Source organism: Solanum pennellii, chromosome 5 (assembly GCF_001406875.1).
Source record: "Solanum pennellii chromosome 5, SPENNV200".
NCBI lineage: Eukaryota > Viridiplantae > Streptophyta > Magnoliopsida > Solanales > Solanaceae > Solanum > Solanum pennellii.
In genome coordinates this window covers 4,471,330-4,486,832 of record NC_028641.1, presented here as the reverse complement: position 1 = coordinate 4,486,832, position 15,503 = coordinate 4,471,330, and the positions used below count along the sequence as shown (strand labels likewise).

Here is a 15,503-nt window from a genome sequence, read left to right as displayed (position 1 = left end):
GGGTGGGGTGGGGGTGGAGGGGTGGGTGGGTAGTGAACAAGAAGATGTGGCCACACGTGAAGGTCTCGTGGTTGATACGTCTGGTTGCTCTTCCCATTCTCGACATCATAATCATATTCATTTTTTATTCTCCTTTTATACTTTAATTATTTTTTAAACCAATTCTTTTTTCATAAAAAGTACTAATATATGCATTTAGATTAATGAATTAAGAAAACTAATTTTTATTTAATTAGTCCATGACCATGCTACTTCTACACATGATATGTGATGTAGTCATCATTTTCAAACCTCATGTTTGCTTAAATAACTCCTTCATTAATTATGTAATTATTAAAATATATAATTTTTTTCAAATTTTTAAAACCTAATTATTATTACACTCCGTTTCTCAAATCATCTGTCGTGTTTCTCTGTTACACATCTCTTAAAAAAACATTAAATAAGAGCCCTCATTTATATCTTCTAAGAAAACATTAAATATTTTGCGTTATTTACGTGTCATCACATCATAATTAAAGTGTTTGTTATCGTCAATAGCAATTACTCTTAAGGGTAAAATGGAGAAATAATAAAAAATGACTAATAATTTAAAATAACTGTTTAAAAAAATCACGACAGATAATTTGAGATGGAGAGGATATAGTATAGAGTTGTTATATAATAAGTGGCATCGAAATCCATGGAACTTTACTTAAGGAAGTGAACTAATTAATTAGCTTTGTGTTAGTATGCTAAGTTTTCGGATTATGAGTTAATGACAGTGTGTTTACTGTACGAAACTACTATTATTTTTTACATGATTAATTATTTAATTAATTATTAAATTAATTATCATTAAAATTTAAATTAAATTAGGGTTGACTGCATGAAGTGGAGAAAGTTGTCAATCAAATAATACAAGGCAAAATCTCACTGGAACTTAGTTGCATTTTTTTTTTGACAACTTATAAACTAAGATTATGGACTATAAGTGGGAATTAGTGATGGGTAATAGAAATATATTGAATATGAAACTTAATGGAAAGTGTATTAAAGTTTCATATGAAGGTTCCTCCTTCCAATAATTTGTGTTAATCTTGAAAGAAAGAAAAAAATGGGTAATGATAAGAAGTTTCTTATATCAATTATTTCCTTCGTCTCAAATTATCTGTCGTGATTTCTAAATATAAGTTTCTTATATCGGTTATTTCTTTCGTCTCAAATTATCTGTCGTGACTTCTAAATATAGTTGTCTCAAAATGTTTGATATTTTACAAGCTCAAGACAAAATTAGTTGTTTTTTTTCACATTTTATCATTTATAGTATTTATATTTGAAGACTACAAACATATGAATTTTGGATGATAACACGCAAGTAGAGTAAATATAAGTTCTATCCTAGTACGTTGGGTATTCAACTTGCAGATATTCAATAAAAAGAAATTACATTTTAAACAAAAATTAGCGTAAGATTTTTTTTTAAAAAATCTTAATTGATATTTTCTATGATAGTATTTATATATCTTCTATGATGCTAAAGGTATATATAGTAGAAAAGTTATACAAAAATATGAAGATTACTTGGTTATGTTGATGTAGCTCATAACTTGGGCTAAATTTTCGATTTTCGTTGGTATTTCATTTTTGTTTGTGGAAAATGAATCCAATTACATTAAAGTCCATAAACAAAATTGGTCCAAAGGGCCAGTCTTGTATTTAAAAGCCCAAGTGTTATCCCAATACCTAGAACAGGACAAACTTTTGGGCCAACAAAAATGGTCCATTTATTTGTTTTGTATGTCTATGGACAAAAATGAATCACTGAGGATCTTTCGAAAATAATCTTTCAACTTCTACGATATAAGGGTACAATCTTTATACATTTCATCCTCTCTATAATCCACCTACGATGTTTCATTGAGTATATTGTTGTTGCTATCGAGTTTGGGACCATTTTTTTGACGTAATTAGAACATATACCGATCCAGAGACTTGAGAGAAACTTACATTCGATGACTTCAATAATAAGTAAAGTTCTAATTTCAACTCTTTATTCATGTCATTTTTCAATGAGCTCAACTTCTTAGAGTTAAAGAACATAGTAACTCAACAAGTTCAAGAGAAGATATACATAAGAATATATAGTGTGGCTTAATGGGCTTTGAGCAGAAATGATGGGCTTAATGGCTTTGATAGTTTGAGAATTGAGCCAGAAAAAGCACATATCACCACAGCATGCCCAAAATTGTTCAGAGAAATGTACCAAATGCCAATCCTATAAACACTTTTAGAACCATTCTCAACGAGTCCATCAGAATGATCTCATCATTTTCATTAGTTCCGAAAAAATACGGTACTTGAAAGATATACAATATATCTATCATTTGCAGGATACAAAAGATATCTACAAGTTATTCAGGGAAAGCATAGGAAAAACTCAGTGTAGTGAAGATAAATTGGGCCAACAAAGGCCCATTCACCTCAGCAAGCCCAAAATTGTTTCAAGAAGTGTACCAAGTACAATTCCTATTGTTTGCAGTAGAAGCATAGGAAAAAGGATACCTATTCAAAAAAGTAGTCGATTTACCGTTTTTACTTTTTCTAGTTGATATACATAAAGTATACATTATATATGAATTACGCTTTTATTATACTTATAATATATATCCACCGGCTATGTTTAATTTAAACAACTAGATAAGTGACTATTTAGGTTAATTCTTATTCTATATGGACCACAAAGGAGTGTAAAATGAAATTGAAGAGGGTAGAGTGTACATACAAGTTATCTCAATCATGAAAAAAACAAAAAATATTTTTCAATAGACCTCGATTCAAGAAAAAACATAGGAAAAGGCATATTTCATGACAAAGAAAAAACTCTTACTTGTAAACATGTGTCATTACTATCATTGTTTCGTCCAGTGTCTCTTATTTCTTTCTCTTATTCTTTGTGGAATCACTCTTCTACTTTTCCCAAATCAAAATACTGGAAGATGTGCTTTTGTTTCCAGCTTTTTCATGTAGATATTGTTTGAATTGAGTAATTGACATCCATTAGATTGGTTAGCTTTTCAATAGAAAACAATCCTTATTTATTAAGATATAACTTTACGGAAAAAAAAGATAGAAAAAATATTGCTTTTTAACTTTATTCTCAAAGTATATAAGTTTACATAACATATTCCTTGGAAGCAAAGATGTCTTGAGATTCTCCATTGAAAGAGAAAAAATTAGCTGCTAATACCTGAGGAAGTATAACAAATCCATAAAGAAAATGACTATTCTCCACAAGAATTTTCAAATGATTAGTGGAATTAACTATTCTAAATATGATAAATAAAAGCTATTCAAGAGTAATTAATAAAAGCTATTTTCATGAAATAGTCCCAAAACCATTTTATACTAAAATATAGTTAGTGGAATAACTATTCTAAATATGATTAATAAAAGCTAGTTTCATGAAATGTTTCAACAATGGATAAGTTCCAAGGAAGCATTCAAGAGTGACGATTTTATACTCCACAAGTGAGTGATATTTATGAGAGATCATAATTAAAAAAAATAAAAAAAAATTATTTAATTTTTTTTCATGTTATTAAGCGTTAATGGATAATATTGCGAATACTTGTGTTAGTGGGGTTGGAACTAGGTAGCAAGTCAAGAAGTATACAAATTGATGTTAGTGAAAGTTATCTCAAGGTTACATTGCTTAATCACTAAGCATTTTATAGGATTATCAATAGCAAAAAGCAAAGAATATTATTTAGCTAAATGGAATACGATGTTGGCTTTAAAAACCTTATATAATTACCAAAAAGGTTCTCAACTTTTTAGTTTATTTTATTATATTTTTGTGTAAACCTTACTTAATTAGGAAGTTATTCTCTAGAGTTCAAAGTGACAACCTTTTTTTTCCTTTAAAATTAGTAGTAAAAGTCCTAACATTAGTTAGGCCTCTATGGAGTTAATCAATTTTTATGATGAATACCCTCGTAGTAAAAAGGTAGTCTGGTTTGGTGTACTAAAGTTCTTACTATGTGTAAGATTTAGAAAAAAAATTAAATTATAAGAATCTATTATACACGAGTTTATATAATTTATACAAAAAGTTAATTTAAACGATTAAACATGCAATCACTAATACATGATAGTGTAATATTACCCCCCTAAATAGTAAATTCTAAAACAAGAATAAATATCTTAATACTATTCATTTTTAGTTTCTCCCATAGAATTCTTTTTGAATGGCCTATGCCCCTATCCTATTTCCCACACAAACTAGGATGTAGATGTAAAGGAAAAAAGAAACTAAGGAGAGATTATTTGTTTATCAAATGTCACCCTACACAATAGGCAGCAAGTCTTAGATTGTATAAAACTAAGGAGAGATTATTTGTTTATCAAATATGATCCTTAATTTGGTGTCAATTGACAAGTATGACTTTTAATTTTGGCTGTGCACAATAGGCAGCAAGTCTTAGATTGTATAAAATTGAGCAAATGAACACAATCGTCCTACATGGCACCCTACATCACAACTATGACCTACGAGTATTATGTCACGTTGGACACTTGTGTCTACTTGTTCAATTTTATAATAATTTAAGTGTCTACTGGTGCACATGCAAATTTGAAAAGCATAGTTATTCGTTGACGCCAAGTTAAGAGACATGTTTATGCATTATGCATTATTTCAATTTCAAACTTAAAATATGAAATATAAAATTTGAAAAATAAGTTTTTGGAGTTTTCATGCACAAACCTTTAATTATGTTCTCATATTGAAAAAGAGAATTGCTTGAATGGTAAGTACCTCACTTCCAACTGGAAGGTTGTAAACTCAAGTCTCCAAGTGAACAAAAAGGTGGGAGCGATTCAACAAATGGAATTTGAAAAAAAATGTATGCACAAATTTATGAAGTTAAAACGATTGTTTAAGTAAATTTCAAAAAAGATATTTCAAAATTATAGACTATCAATATGAGAAAAAAAGCAATTCAATCAATGAGTATCAAACACCATTTTTTTTTTATGATTTATGAATGACATCCCCAAAGAGAAAAAAGAAGGCAAATAATTGAAGTAGGTCACATAAGTGCATATAAATCATCCAAATAACAAAAATAAAATCTATGAAAGCAACACAAAGAATCTTCCCATAATCCAATCACTTCCTTCCAAAAATCTAATTATCAAAATCCCATCCGCCAATCAGCATCTTCCACGTCACCTCAATGAACCCACACTTTGGTAAATCCACCATCCACCTCAATCCAACGGTTAAAATTCTCTTTAACCCCACCAAACTTTTCCCAAAATCCCAAAATTACCCTTCCTCCTACACCACCCTATCCTACACACTTATGTCCTCATTCGTCTTTTTACAAACTGAGTCTCACTGTCTCCAACTCACTCTTAAACAATTATTCACACTACTATCAAACTTCGTGATCAAAGATTTCGAGTTCAAATCATCAAATGTTATATTAAAGATTTTGAATTCGACTCCTCTTAGCTATCCGAAAACAACGATTGATGTCGGAACAAATCATAGGGTGCCCATAAACTATCCAATGGACATGGCTTCTTTGAGTCTAATCTTAGCCATGGCTTCCCTTTTCCACTCCAATGTAATAAGCTTACTGGCCCTGGATGTAAATCCCTACATTGTCCTTCAAGATTATCACCACCAAGCCCATGTTGGTTCCATCTATGCTCCACTTGCTTTACATTTCCGGCGAAAACCAATAGAAACGGAGGCAATGAGCCTAGCTCGTAGATTCTGTACCTGTTGAAAATATAATCAAGTAAATAAACGTGTAATATATGTCCTAAAATCACACATGTATAGGAGGTAAGGTTCGAGTTTCACTATCATTCATTTGACATAATATTGACAAATATACAAGCCCGGAAATCAAGTTTCAATGACACCATTTTAACATGTTAGATACAAAATACAATATTTTCTATTTCAAGTACAAACAAATACTAGTTAAGGGCGTGGATTCAGATTCAGTCGAGATAAAAAGAAAATTACCTTTTCTGAACTCTCATCCAGTGTTCAAGTTTTTGTGTATAATCATCATTTCGCCATTTCTGCAAATCGATAACCATAACTCCGGTGTTGAAATAACAGGGAGTTCGATTTTCGAATGTTTTGGGGAAAATTGGGTGGAACCAAAATTTGTGAGTAAAATAGTGAGTAAAATTAGCGTGACAGTATTCCGGGGCACCTAAAACCCGATCGTTAAGCTCAATGTTCCAGAGCTTATCGACGTCGTCGACGACAATGAGGTCGGAATCGAGGTAAATAATCCGGTTAACGGTGGTCGGAAGTAGGTCGGCGAGGTAAATCCGAGCGTAATTTAAGGGTTGATCAAGTGCCCGGCGGATCGAGGAGGAGATTAAGTGACGGACTAAACTAGGGTTAAAGTTGTAGAGATTGAAATTGAGGTAAGGGAAAGTTGAAGTGATGGTTTTGTTGAGGTGATTGAAGTGTCGGCGAACGGCGAGGAAGTGGAAGAAGGTGTTTTCCGGGCAAGTAGAGTGTTGAAGAACGGAAAGTACGCCGGCGATTGAGCCACGGAGGTAAGGGGAAGAGTAATCGAGAGTCATTGCGATGTGGATAGTTGATGGATCGTAGGGATTTTCAGGCCATTTTGAAATTGGGCAATTTTTGCCGTTGCGGAATGCTGGAGCTTCCCGGAATTTGGGGGTTTCGGTGATGGCGGTGGCGGTGGTCGGAGAAGGAAGAGGGAGGAGAATGAGGAGGAAGAGGATGGTGGTGATGAGGTGATTTCCCGGCGGCATATTGACGGCGATGGACGGAGGTGGTGACCGGAGAAATGAGAGAGGATAAAAGTCTAAAAAGGGAATTTATTTTATTTTTTTGCTTTAGACAGTGAAGGAAGAAGAAATAAATATTTAGGTGAAAGTGACCGTTGAGCCCATTGTATTAATTTGAGTAAATTTCTTCATTTATTACTATTTTCGGTTTCAATTTATTTGCTTTATTTTTTCTATACAATTGTAAAAAACATTTATTAGTATTACTGTTTTAATTTGCTTATCATTTTTCAAAATGATATGTTTGAGATCACAACAACAATATATTTAGTAAAATTTCTCAAGTAGAGTGGAGAGAAAGTAAAATAAAAATCATATTCAGATCTTACCACTTTCTTCACTGGTGGGTTGTTTATGAAATTTTCACTCGAAGACAAATTCAGGCACAAAGAAGGATACAATACCGTGATAGTTGAAAACACACAAAACAATAATAATACCTCCAGTACAACGATATACATTGTTCGACCTAATACGTCTCTTTTATACCCTTCTATCTAAAGTCATCATGTCGTTGATAATCTAAAGTTAAGTCATATCTTATCTTATCACCTCTCTCAATACTTCTTCGACCTACCTCTATTTCTCCTGATATTCTCTATAATCAACCTCCCGTACACATATTTTAAATCAATTTTTTTTTAAATAAAGAATGATATATTTTACGTATATTAATTAAAAGACTCCCAAATTTATAACTCTCTTTTTCTTTTTCTATTTAGAGAAATATACTCTTTTTAAAGGAGACAAAGTTCTAAAACAAAAAAAGCTAAAAAGTTGTACTAATAAAACAAAAAAATAATTGTTAAGGGAGTTTTTCCTCAAGCTTTTTAAAAAACCAGTTATAAGTTAGTTACATATATAGTATTTACGACATATAATTTACTACTCCAAGAGAACTTTGAAAAGATAAGTTAACAACAGTTAATCATCACGCACAAAATTTAAAATTCAATCATGTGTTATAAATTATAATATCATATTTCTAATAAAAAAAATTATTGCTTCTATTATTGTATGAAAAGTGAACAAAAAGAAACGTCTAATATGGATAGCATATAATATTTAGTAGTACAAACATATTAAATCTTCTTAATTAGTATCTTAAAGTTTTATTTAAAACGCTTCGTTGAGCTTCAACCAATCATGCATGCACTTCAATAGCATTACACACATCGAATTCACTCTTTAATACATCTCGTCTTCATCCATACTAATTCATAATTTCTAAAATATATTACGTATGGAGTAATATCATATGCTGACACTCATTTAATAAAAAGTCTGTATAGTACACTTGATTGAACGTTGAGTAGTACACTTGATTGAACGTTGAGTTATTTACTTATAAATTACATTTGATGCAGTGATGAATTCAGAAATTTCGTTAAGGATGTCAAATATTTGTGTTATTCATATATTGATCTCGTATAACTTATATGATATTTGATAGATAGATAGAAAAGAAATTATTCATTATAAAATTAAATACAATATTTGATTGATTGATTTAGAAGTCTGAATAACTACTACATATGAGTATAAGTTATATTATTTACGCATGAGTTCTAATTTTTACATTACTAATATCGATATATCCAAAATATTCTTTCATTCCAAATTAATTACACATATGAGTACATTAGAAGGGTATATATGAGATTTCCACATGGTGCCAGCCTGGAATGCCGCGTATTTGTCTGTTTAACACTGATTTGTTTCAAACAATAAAAGAAGAAAAAAAAAAAAAACATGTGTGGTTTCACGGACTCCTTTTGTAAGCCCGTACTAAATTTGGGCCGTCCGTACATTAATATCTTAATCCATTATGGCCAAATCTAACGGCTTAGATTGCATTTTAAGGGGTGAGTGTTAATTACTTAATTAGGAAATTTTAAACTAATTAGACAAACATCTATATAATAATGAGAAAGAAAACTATAATTTCAAACTCTTTCGATAATGATGTGTATCAATGCATCAATATAATAAGAAGCGGATTTAGAATTTTAAATCTCTGAATGTCAAGCTACTTTAAATAACAACTTATGATAAAAATTGAATGTCACGCTGCTTTAAATAATAACTTATGACAAAAACTTCTGTGCGAAAGCAAATAATACTTAATATTTAGTAGAAAATTTGCATACATAATTTGGCCTTGTATTGTTTGTTTATTTAGTTAGAATTTTACATTTTTATCTACAAAATGTTTAGGGTTATAATATACATTTATTCACAATTTTTTAGGGAATTTTAAAAACAATTTTCATAGTGTTAAGAGCTAATTACATCATATTCAAATTATAAAGATCTCTTAAATTTGGTGGAATCCGAATACATCCTATAACGTCACGATATATCAGGTCTCGATTTCGGATACATCCTTCAATATCGCGATACATTGCGTCTTAGTTTCTATAATACATCACTCAATATCCCGTTACATCGCGTAAAGTGATGTATCTGAAAATTATATACATCGCATAAAGTGATGTAATTTAAACACCGAGTAAAGTGATATATCTGAGAATATAAGAGATCAGAGTAGAAACTTTTATAATTTTTTAAAATGATAGAAAATTTTAGAAAATATGATAAAATAAATTGTGAATTTAAGTAATTTTTTCTTTAAATACAATGGCTCATATTTAGTATTGATATACTTTCTTATAAATATCTATACAAATATATATCTGAATATAATCAACGCATATTTTAATACGAAATTTTAAAAAATATATCTGAATATACAATAGTATATACTTTCTTATAAATATCTATACAAATATATCTGAATATAATCAACGCATATTTTAATACGAAACTTTAAAAAACGTCAAATATATCTATATACTTTCTTATAAATATCTATACAAATATATCTGAATATAATCAACACATATTTTAATATGATTTTTAAAAAAAAATAATAATAATAGCCATAATTTTTAAAGTTAGGTATAGGGGAAAGTGTGGATTACAATGTCAAACAGCCTGGCGGATTTGGATAGGAATAGAATCTCATACCACCTTATAATATACATCCCATATTTCAAATTTGTGAGGTAGTGCATTAACTATTAAAAGATGGTCCTATTAATTGCGTTTTACCTCTATACGAACTAGTTTTTGAGATTGAGTAATATCATTTTTATCGAGTTACAATTTGGTCTATTAGTGGAGGCTATTAATTCCATCTCATAATTAGTTGTAAAATAGTATTTTACTATACCATAGACTAAAGTACTTCCCTATTAAAATAATAATAATCAGCATGCACTAGTCTTAATTTTCATATAACATGTTCTATTTGTGTTTCATATATACGCGTCAGAATCTCAGTTAATTTAAATTTAATTGAATATAAATATTTTATAGTATAAGGTATAATAATTTCAGAATTAGAACATTTTGAAAGTTATTTGGTACGAAATATAAAGTATTGTTTTATTTTTTAATATATTTCTGAAATTATTTTACCTTATATCTCGTACTAAATAACTCCCGAAGTATTTTTTGGGTTTAAATTAATTTGGGGGTGGGAGTAAATTAATGAGATAGTAATAAATTTGAACTGTTTTTGTTGTAAAAAATGTCACCTACCTCTGATCATCAATGGATGCCGCACCTTTATATTTATTTATTAAATAATTGTCAGCCAATTTAATTTAGTAAATACTGAGGTATTTATTGTAATCATATCTCAGACAGGTAGACCATCACAAAATAGAATTTTAATTTTTTTTTTCTCATTTGAGATACTATAATTGGAGCAATCTTTATTAGGTTCCAGATTGAACATACATATATACGATAAAAAATATATATTATAACACTTATCTTTTCCTTTTAATATATCGTATGATGTTAGTTGAGGTCTGATACTTAAAATTTATTTAAGAGAAAAATATTTTTTATATGTATATTTTTATATTCATAATTCAAATTTTAAGATTTTAATTAAGAATGAAAGAATCTTATCTATTTTATTACAATTTATATCTATCATTATTGGAAGATAAAGTGTTGCAATGAGTACGAAAAACTTCAAACTTAATCTATTATTTGTCATGTTGAGCTTATCGAAAGTTAATTTGATTAATTTTCAAAAGTAAATTATATCACATTAATTCAATATTTTAAACCAAAAAAATTAGATATTCTAAAACTATATGAAAAATACTATAAATTACAATTTTTTACATATTAATATGATGAAAAAATACATCTAATAATGTTAGTCAAAATTTTTATAGTTTGACTCTATAAATAAAAACCATGACAAACAATACCGGACGGAGGGAGTAAAAAATAATATTAACATTATCATTTAATATAACTCTTAAATGGTGGCGTTGATGAAGGATATATTCTGAATTGAACATTCATCTAGATATTAGAGGCCAATTTAATTAATTAATTAGTGTTAATCTATGTCTAGACTTTTTAGATTTCAACATAGTAAAACATTGCACGATCTCTCATTGGACTTAACAAAATTTTTATGGGATCATCCACCACTTTTTGACAAAAATCAATACCCCTCCCTCCTGTTAGGTTGTAGAGCTTAATTAATACTCTGATTTATTAATATAAATATATCCCATAGCCGTGGAAGTTTACTCACGGAGTGTTACCACGAAATATTGATTTCTCTCTCTAGATCTCTCATCTCTTTCTCTTGAAAGTTCTTGTGTTCTTCATTCATCAAGTGTGTGTGCGTGGATTCGATCCTAACACCCCCACACACACTCTCTAGATCTCTCATCTCTTTCTCTTGTAGATCTCTCATCTCTTTCTCTTGAAAGTTCTTGTGTTCTTCATTCATCAAGTGTGTGTGCGTGGATTCGATCCTAACACCCCCACACACAGAGAAACATAAGATAGATTTAACCAACAAGAATGGTGGATTTGTGGTGGGACTCATAATATTATTACATTTAATTAAAAAATTTGAGCTTGAATTTAATTATGAAAAAATATATTCTATTTTGTAATAGTCTTATATGGAGCAAAGTTGAATCAACTGAGATTTTAATACATATGAAGCATCGAATAAAATATGTTATGTAAAAATTAAGACTACTGAATTCTGACCATTATTATTTTAACAGTAAGTACTTTAATTAGTCTATGGTATTACTAAAATAATCTCCTTAATACTGGCATTTAAAAGTTAGTTCTTGACTTTGGAAAATTTTGACACATTTTATTAAATTGTTTTTTTTTTAAAAGGAGGAGATTATAGTTTGTGAAGAATCGAATGTTTATCGATAAAAAATTATCTGATATACTATACTTTTTCCTCACTTTCTTTTCATTTGAAAAGGCTACCATACCCTCAGCCCAAATTATATAAAGCCCAAATAATAGCCCAAGTTTCTTCACTCAATATTAATTTATTAAATTCTTGTAACCTTTTTTAATTCCAAAATGAGATATAGCAAGATTATATAGAGAGCATCACTTTTGACTTTGGATCCCACCATTATGTGATATATTTTATGAAAAAAATATAAAAGAAACTTTTGTTAAAGGTCTTGGCAACTTTAGAGATTCTCAAATAGTTAGTTTTTTTTTTTTTTTTATCCAATAGTTAGTAGATCTTGGTTATTCTTTTCTTCTAATGAGGTGGCACAATAATAATCTAACAACAACTTGAATGATATTTGATTTTATCAAATATCCGAGTTCGATATTTGTATTAAAGTTTAACTAAATTCAAATTCATGTATTACAATACCTATTTATGTGTGCGTTACATCCAATAATATTTTCCATTCTTAGGCACCACTGACGTAATAATTAGTAGATGCAAGTTAGTGCAAAGCCGAGTGACATAGGTGCACAAAAGTACTTCACATTATAACCATCTTTATAGGTTCTTGAGGTCAATGTATAATTCTTCGTCGAAAAGAAAAGAATCATAGATGTTCCGATCAGGAGCTACTATAATTGCTTCAAAACTTTCAAGATGCCTTGGTGGTGAAATGGTAGACAGTCGAGACTCAAAATCTCGTGCTAAAGAGCGTGGAGGTTAGAAATCATAGGATCGTTCCATGTGAATTGATAGTTAGTGTTAAAATCATCTGTAATTTTTCAATTCATTAATTCGTGTTGCGAAACTTATATCTTATCAATTATGTTTCTTTGAGTTTTGCTTTAACCGAAGCTACTAGCTGATGGAATTAAAACTTAATTATTTCAAACTCTGTTTCAAATTAATTAGATATATTATTCTATGTTCTAATACATACAATTGATATAAAAATATGATTAATTTAGGGCATAGAATCTGCATGCATGTCTGTAAATGACAAACAAAATGTTCCTTTTTTCAACATATAATTGCGTGCCAAACATCAATTATATATTATTTTACTATATATATATATATATATAGTAAAAACTAAACAATACTTTATTTATTTAGTAGAGTTAATTAATATTCTGTTTGGAAGGAAAAAAACAAAGCAAAAACAGACGTGATGGATGTCACGGGAGTGAGTTAAGTACTATGGTACCATAAAAAAAAAATTTATTCGATGTTTAATATTCGTATTAATTATTAGAGTTTGATTAATTTAAATTTTAATTTGAATAAAACTTTATTCGAAAGATAAGGATAATGCTCCATATACAAAAATCATACTTAAAATTTAAAATTTTTAATTAAAAAAAAAAGCGATTGTATACAAAAATTATACTTAAAATTTAAAATTTTTAATTAAAAGAAAAGCGATCGCATCCACCGCCCCATATTTTTTTTGGGTAGACAGGGTAGTACTAGGTACCTAATATCCTATCACTACAAGCTTAGGAAACTGAATTTTTCTTCCATTTTTTGGTTTTATTATATAGTCACAATCACTTGAGATTAATAATATTTTTGGAATTTTATTATGCTGTTTCAGTTCATACATTAACTCATAGGAGTATTTCTTTTTAGTCAGACAAAATAATAATAATTTTTTTCTAATTAATATTAATTGAGATTATATTTAAACTAACTATAATTTATAATCATCAAAATATTTAAAATTAATTTTAAATGACAAGCTTAAATTTTTTCTTTTCGAAATATTATATCAAATTAAATAATATAACTTAAATTATAAGGAGGAAATAACCATTTAAGGTGTGATTTGACATTTTCTACCTTTTTAAATGTGATAGAATAACAAGTGTGCTACATGCACTAAATATGCCAGAATTTCAAGTTAATTTATTCAATTTCCTAGGTCTCAGTTTTTGTTCAGGTGACATAACTCAAGACTGCAATTTCAAAATTACTATTTTCTCCTTTTCAAAATATTTATCGCAATTATTTTATTTTTATTTACGTCTTAAGCGATTCTTGGACACACTTGTATAATCTAGAGTTAAATTAAAGTAGATAATACGTATCATAATTTGAATCATAACATAAATTTGGTATAAATTTGCACCATATTTGATTATGCATATTAGCTATCATCTATCGAATATATGCACAAAGTTATATTGACTTACGTATGTTTAATTGACTAAATGATTAAATATCACGTAATATATTATCATTCGATTCAAGTTAAGAAGAAATAAAGAAAAACTGAAGATATAGTAATTGTCTCATAAAAATCTTGCTCCCTCTCTGCTTGACCTTCTTTATTTTCCTCGATTGTTATTCCACGAAACGATAGCTTATTGACTTAGCAAAGTTGGAAAATGACTACTTTTTCTTTCTATTAATTGTTATGTTATGCTTTTCATATCAATATTTGTTTGACTATAAGAAAAGAAAATTATAATAATTAAAAGTGAGAAAAAAATATTTATTACTAATAAAATAAATGTCAAAAATAATTTAAAAGCAAGTGAAGATAAATAGTTGCACATGGTAATAATTAAGTACGAGTTGCAAAATCAAAAGTTTACTAATTAAATACTCTATATATTACTAGTGCGATGGAAGTCAAATCCAACTTTGAGGAGCTTTAGTTTTACTTAAAGGAAAGTTATGTGTTTGACTTTTTTTCAATCTCAAAATAATTATAATCTTTTTGATAGTCAAATTATTTAGAATTAAAGTATTCTAAAGAGTTAAGAGTAAAATATATACCTAAATTATGTTTCACTTTGTTGAGTTTCATATATGAATTATATTGAGAATTATCACTCAGTGATTTGCAAAACATACTTAAACGTTGACTAGACCTAATGTTTGTCTGGAAATTAATGTGATCTAGATGCATTTGTTCATAAAATTTCCGTCCATCTAGTATATACAACGTCTCTATTTACTAATAAATTATTATTTTAAAATATATTTTAACCGACTTCTTCAAAATCCTAAACGTTTCCCTCTCAAGTTAGAGATATCGATGTCGAGATAAAGACAAGATCACGATTAAAATGATGGATGAACGGTCGAATAACTTAATTCATACGGTAATAGTTTAAACCTCTAACCTTGTATTAATTTATTGAGTGACGCTTGAAATGCAAAATACATATTTTCAATTATTCAGATATAAAAATCAATAAAATAATATAATTTAAATATATTATTAGCCTTTAGCTCTACCGAAAATGACAATCTTAATGTTGACCTAACAAAATTGAAAGTATTTCTTAAGAAAAATATAAATCCAGCTAGGTAAGACCATGGGAACCAAAATTTGTGT

The 15,503-nt window shown here is 28.7% G+C and overlaps 1 protein-coding gene across 1 annotated transcript; it reads right to left on the bottom strand.

The window, feature by feature from the left end:
* Positions 1-4,966: 4,966 nt before the first annotated feature.
* Positions 4,967-6,890, bottom strand: LOC107020653 (probable galacturonosyltransferase-like 3). The gene is made up of 2 exons (XM_015221105.2): positions 6,026-6,890; positions 4,967-5,773 (listed from the first exon to the last, which is right to left on the bottom strand). The coding sequence occupies exons 1-2, from the start codon at positions 6,796-6,798 to the stop codon at positions 5,497-5,499; spliced, it is 1,050 nt and encodes a 349-aa protein (XP_015076591.1). The 5' UTR covers positions 6,799-6,890; the 3' UTR covers positions 4,967-5,496.
* Between the last annotated feature and the right edge of the window lie 8,613 nt (positions 6,891-15,503).